Source organism: Trichechus manatus, unplaced genomic scaffold (genome assembly GCF_000243295.1).
Source record: "Trichechus manatus latirostris isolate Lorelei unplaced genomic scaffold, TriManLat1.0 scaffold00209, whole genome shotgun sequence".
Lineage (NCBI taxonomy): Eukaryota > Metazoa > Chordata > Mammalia > Sirenia > Trichechidae > Trichechus > Trichechus manatus.
The window spans coordinates 54,491-61,054 of NW_004444145.1; the positions used below are offsets into that span (position 1 = coordinate 54,491).

At 37.5% G+C, this 6,564-nt stretch overlaps 1 protein-coding gene across 1 annotated transcript; it reads left to right on the top strand.

Annotated features, from left to right (window-relative positions):
- Positions 1 to 4,119: 4,119 nt before the first annotated feature.
- On the top strand, positions 4,120 to 5,296 carry LOC101352583 (olfactory receptor 8S1-like). Its single transcript, XM_004388372.2, has one exon. The coding sequence runs from the start codon at positions 4,120 to 4,122 to the stop codon at positions 5,038 to 5,040; it is 921 nt and encodes a 306-aa protein (XP_004388429.1). The 3' UTR covers positions 5,041 to 5,296.
- Positions 5,297 to 6,564: the final 1,268 nt, after the last annotated feature.

Sequence of the window (6,564 nt, forward strand, 5' to 3'; positions counted from 1 at the left end):
CCACAGATCATATGATTTTTTTTTTTCTTAAAATGACTCAAAAAATTCAACCTCCTTCTCCAGTTTTCTTTAAGATGGTATCTGGCAAAAACATAGACAAGATACCAATAAGTGACCGTCTGCAAAGTGCTCAAGCAGAGCTATCCCTGGAAAATTGGTAAATTAAGTACCATATTAAGAGGAAAGCCCTGGACTCCAATTTTGGACCTAGCATTCTTCTCTCTAAGCAGAGAAACTTCTTCCCTCTTTCCCCTTTTCTAAATTCCAAAATAGTCATTCACACTACAGTGTGAATTGAAGACACATATGTCCTCTTCAGAGGTGTGTGTTGCCATCGAGTCGATTATGACTCATAGCAACCCTATGGGACAGAATAGCACTGCCCCATAGGGTAAGTGAGCAGAATTTGGAGTTTTGTGTTTATCCTTCACTGCAAAGTTAAATAAGCCTTGTCCTCACTTTGTCACCAAAAGATTGGGACTTGAGGTGAGTAGGTCCTGGACTTTCACAATATGGGCTTCTGAAGTAGATGTGGTAGAATTGAAGCAATCATCTGCCCAAATTTAGGCAGCAAATGGAAAGTGCTTGGAAATTTTTCAGTTAAAATGAATGGACTTAATTTGCTAATTAGGAAGCCAGAGGAATTGTTTATTGCAACAGAATTTTACAAGCACAGAGATGAGGAAGGTACCTGAAAACTGACTTTTCCGTTTTATTGTTCGTCACTGCAGAGTCTGAATTAACTTGGGCCACCACCCTGGACTGAACATTTCCCATTATATAAAACTGAGAAGTAACCTGGATCTGGGATCTGAGAAGGGCTCGGAATGTGGGAAGATGCCTAAACTCTACATAGCAATAGTGAGGAAAGCCGGGAAGACCAAGGACTAATTCACAAGCTGTCCCAACAAGAATGGAACATGTTGATGTGAGACTTATGAGCAATACCAACATCAGAATCTCTCATTATCAGGTAAAAGCCGAAGGATTCACAACAGGTTCAGAGTTTAAGAGGGTAAGTAAGGATTAATATAAGAAGTTAATATTCCAGGCAAAAGGGCTCATGAAGGAGCAGAGTCTGAGTGCATAGTGATGCACTCAGGTTTCAAGTTTGGTACAAGGAAAAAGGCTAGCAAAGGGTATCAGGAGAGTCTTATTTGGAATTCAGGACAAATAAGTGTATTAGTAGAACAGTTCATCAGAGGTTTGAACTAGGCTTGCATATCAATCTATTTTAAGCACAGTGTCCTGCACAATGTAATCCATAAATATTTATTGATTATTGAATAAATGAATGAAGGTATGGATGGATTGATAGATGGATAGGTGGGATAGATGATGGAGTGGATAAATGATAGATCAAAGGAATAATTAATTAATGGACATAGAAATGAATGAGTGAATGGATAGATGAGTTAATGTTTTGGTTTTAAACAACTTTCTGATATGGACAAGTGAACTAGTAGGTGTGATCTGCTCCCTGTGGGTCAGAAATCTGTAGGTACCAGTTAGTTCAGTGCTAGATAAGTCTTTTGTCAACCATTTATAGCTACAAGATGTGTTCTTTCCTGTTTTGTTTTGTTTTTTCCTTTCCATTCTCCTTCCTGCTTGGTTTACTTTTGAAACAGGAATTTAAGCTGGGCTCTTTCCTAAAGGAGAGGCCCTACATAGTCTGTCTTATTTGCTTTAACCTTTCCATTCTTTCTACATTGAATAAATCTTGCTTAGGACCCATCATGTGCCTCTCACTGCAATGTGTGCTCAGAATATTCAAAGTAATGCAGAGCTTGATCCCTACCCTCAAGGAATATGCAGTTTAAATGGAAAAAAGAAAAGAAAAACACCTATTACTAAATGCCAAAGTAAGATAAGTATCCAACTGAAGGCATAAAACAGTTTACAGATTAAGTTGCTGAATTAAAACAACACTTTGGAGAAAAGCAGACATGTTTATGAAAGATGTAAAAAAAAAAAAAAAGAAAGAAAAGAAATCACAGATATTGTAGCTATGTAGACCTGGGATGAAGGTAAGGATTATCCACCCATTTATTCTGTCAACACCAGCAGATTACTCAAACATTTTTAGCTTCAGTTTCTTCATTGTAAAAACTGGGATAATGCAGTTCTCTCACTTTGCTTTGTGATAAATAAATAGGAGAAAATTAAATGTTTAACAATACTCAGAACATAATTAGGCCCCTGGTAGCACAAATGGTTTCCGCTCGACTAACTAGCCTAAAGATTGGTGGTTTGAACCCAACCTGTGGCAAAATGGAAGAAAGGCCTGGAGATCTGCTTCCATAAAGATTGCTGTTGTTAGCTGCTATTGAGTTGATTCCAACTCATGGCAACCACATGTGTGCAGAGTAGAACTGCTCCATAGGATTTTCAAGGCCGTCGGCTTTCAGAAGCAGGTTGTCTGGCCTGTCTTTCAAGGTGCCTCTGGGTGAATTTGAACTGCCAGCCTTTTGGCTTGTAGTCAAATGCCTAACCCCATAAAGACTTAAGCCAAGAAAACCCTATGGAGCACAGTTCTACCCTGACACACATGGGGTCACCACGAATCGGAATTAACTTGACGGCAACAGGTTTTAGAACATAATTGGCACTAAAGAAATGATAGCTGTCATTATATTTCACATTCTGTAAGATTCCATGTGTATGAATTTCTGGAATAAGCAAAACTAACATATGCCAATAAAAATCAGAAAAGTGGTTTTATCTGATGGGGAGATTGGCTGAAAAGAAACATGAAGGGATCCTTCTGGCATGATGAAAATGTCCTATATCTTTATCAGTAAGCTGATTACAATGGTATATACATTTTGAAAAAGTTTTGTGTCTTCTCGTATATAAATGTAGGTTGTTTATTATTATGTACCCATCTTGTTGCATGTATCAGTGGTTCATTCACTTACTGTTAAATTGTATTCCATTGTGTAAATATACCATCTTTTGTTTATCCATTGCTTATCCGTTCTCCTGTTGACGTTCATTTGAGTATTTCCAGTTTATAACAATTAGGAAAAAAGCTGCTAGGAACATTCTTCTACAAACATGTTTGTGAAGATCTGTATTTATTTTTCTTAGAGTGGAATTGCTGGACCTTAGGGTAGGTATATATCTAGCTTTGTAAGAAAACTACCCAGTTTTCCAAAGTGATTGTACCATCTTACACTTCCATAAGCAAAGTTCCAGTTGTTCCACTCTTTCTGCCAACATTTGGCAATTTTAGTCATCCTAGTGAGTGTTTACTGGTACTTCATTGTGTTTTATTTTGTATTTCTTTAATGACTGATGATGTTGAGCATGTTTTCATAAGCTTACTGGCCATCCAGATACCTTCCTTGTGAAGGCCCTTTCTAGTTTTTTCCCCATTTTTGTATTGTATTGTTTGTCATTTTTATTATTGATTCATAGGCATTTGTTACATATTCTCTATATGAGTACTTGGTCCAATGTTTTCTCCCAGAATCTGGTTTGCCTTTCTCTTTTTAAAATTTTTTTCATGAGAAACTCAGTTTTGTTTTAACTTTTAAAAATAAGTTTGGCAGTTTCTTCCTTTATCTCTACTCCCCAATACACAGAGAGAGAGAGAATAATTGCTTTGAAAATTATCCCTAAGATCAAATGCTCCAAATATATGAAAGAGAATTATAAAGAGAAAAAAGATAACACCAATGGTGTACTATTAAATAGTAATGAACCATTATAAAACATTGAACAGAAAGTGAAAGACAGACTGAAGAGAACAAGGATTAGAACAGCTTCTGCAGAAAGCAAGCACTTGACCATAATGTTACAGAACAAAAGCAGAGACCCAGTTCAAGGAGATGGAACATTATTCATGGGCCAGGTCTGAAAAATTATATGAATTTTTCTAGATCTGTTTGTAGTAGAAGAAAAAACAAATGGAAAGTGCACAAAGTGTTCAGAACTTGTGTGTTAGGAAATCAAGAGAAGGGAAAGGACTCTGCGAGAGCTATTAGAAAATAGTAGCAATGATAAGCAGTAGAAGACAAACGTACATAGAATGGGGTAGAAAATCTAGGTTGCCAGAGGAGCCAGTCAATGCTTCATTCATCTTTCTGCTTTCTTCCAAAGGACTGTCCTCTCTAAATGGCCTTGGGAAACCACAGTACCATCATTGATTTCCTCCTGCTTCGGCTGCCTGCTGACCATCACACGCAGGCCCTACTTTTTGTGCTTTTCCTGGTAATATACCTCCTGACCCTGTCAGGAAATCTGTCAATGATCATGGTTATCAGAGCCAATTCTCACCTCCATACCCCCATGTACTTCTTCTTGAGTCACCTCTCCTTCCTGGATCTCTGTTACTCTTCAGTCACTGTGCCCAAGATGCTGGAGAACCTACTGTCTGAGAAGAAAACCATCTCAGTGGAGAACTGCTTGACCCAGGCCTTCTTTGTGCTTGAGTTTGGGGGAACAGAGCTCTGCCTCCTTGCAGTGATGGCCTATGATCGCTATGCTGCTGTCTGCTACCCTCTGATATATGGTCAAATGATGAGCAACCAGGTCTGTGTGAGGCTGGTGTGGGCATCCTGGGTCTTGGCCTTTTTGGATGCTCTCATCAACACACTTCTGGCTTTGAATTTGGACTTCTGTGAGACTCAAGTCATCCCCAACTTTAGCTGTGAAATACCTTCTCTATTCCCTCTCTCCTGCTCCAGTAGCTCCGCTAACTTTGCAGTCCTGCTCTGCTCAGCCCTCCTGCATGCCTTTGGGACCTTCCTCCTGGTTCTCTTCTCTTATGCCCGCATTGTCTCCACCATCCTGAGCATCAGCTCCACCACAGGCCGAAGGAAGGCCTTCTCCACCTGCTCCTCCCATCTTACTGCAGTGAGTTTATTTTATGGCTCAGGTTTTCTTCGCTATCTTATGCCAACTTCAGGTTCCCCATGGGAGGTGATCTTTTCCTTGCAGTACAGTGTGTTCACTCCCCTAGTGAATCCCTTTGTCTATAGCCTAAAGAACAAGGAAGTAAAAGTAGCTCTGAAAAACAAGCTACAGAAAATGTAAAGCATCTCAGGTAGCAGAGAACAAGCAAGGATGAATGGGGGGAAACAAGGCAGAATTGCAGCAAGGTAGTTCAGTAATAGACATTAAGGAAAAGTTTTGGTGGCTCAGGATGTCAGATGTGACAAGATATGTTGTAAAGCCTCCTTTTTTCTGGAATAGCACAAGAAAACAGTAGCAAAGTATTTGTTTGTCTTGGTTCATATTTTATCTTCCTCAGAGGTAGAAAAATGCATCAGATGACTATATCAATTCAAGCAGTTTGGTTAGGGACATAGAAATCTGTTGGATCTCTATGAGTAGGAATCAACTCGACGGCAACGAGTTTGGTCTGGTTTGTTTGTGAAACACATAAAATGCTTAGCACTGAGAAAATTGTCTGTGTCCTGAATTTTTACATGGATTCATGTGGGCATGAAATTAAGGGTAACGCTTTGCTAGAAAGTAAAGAACCAAGATCTCTGAAGGAAGAAAGACATAGACTTGAGACTCGTGGAGGGGTGACAGGGACGTTGATTGACGATTAGCCCTGTGGTATTTTTCTCCAAACTCTGAGAACCTTGGTAAATTATCAAGCAGCCTTCAGAAAGAGGCTGTTTGAGGTCCCTCTTTTCCCTTTTTGTATATTTCTGACCTTACAGCGTCTCTGTTTCCACCAAGGCACTGTCCTCTGCAGATCCCTCCAGTCTCTTTTATTGATCCAGCAAATTCACCTAGATTTTTTTTTTTTTTTACTGAAGGAAATTTGGCTAAAAGTAATTTCACCTAATAATCACCTCCACTAGCAAACCATTCGCTAAAAATCTATAGTTGTCTAATTTAAAAATTTCATATGAAATAGACCTGTTTCAGCCCCTTCCAACATTTTATCTTATTTTAGATCTATTTCCTATTCTGGCTATTTCAAAAATTTTCAGCCCAACTCATCTTGCCATTTAATGGCATTTTAAAAGAAGTATTTTATCAAATATTCATTCTTAATATTTGCTTCATCTAAGTCACAGTTTATGAGGATTCATAACTTCTTTTAGATATTTGTTTCATATTTGCATATATTTTTGCAAGACATAGAATTATAAAGCAAGTCACCATCAATGTAGCTTTTCTCCATATTACTGACCACAAGATTGAAAATATTTTTTAGATACTGATAAGCTTTTTAAATTACTTTTCATTTTATGTTTGACTACTTTTACATCATAAAGTATTATTGATTAATGTAAAATACTAATATTGCTTTAAATATTTTTAAATTAGAAATATGAAAAGTATAGAAAAATGGTTCTGCTACCCAGTGAAAAACAGTAACATTTAGGAATATTTAACTGTAAATTTTTTTATTGGAAATGTCTTTAGTATGCATTTTCATACATAGTTGTGATTATAATTTATAAGCAATTTTGTTTCTATTTTTTACTTACTGTAAAATAAACATTTTCCACTTTCAAAAACATTTTTAATTTCTACTATATCTTATCAAGTATATACACCATAGTTTATTTAGCAATTCCCTGCTGTTGAACATTT

What these genes read in the sequence shown, in the direction of transcription:
- LOC101352583 (XM_004388372.2), top strand. Translation starts at nt 4,120, where the DNA reads ATGGCCTTGGGAAACCACAGTACCATCATTGATTTCCTCCTGCTTCGG.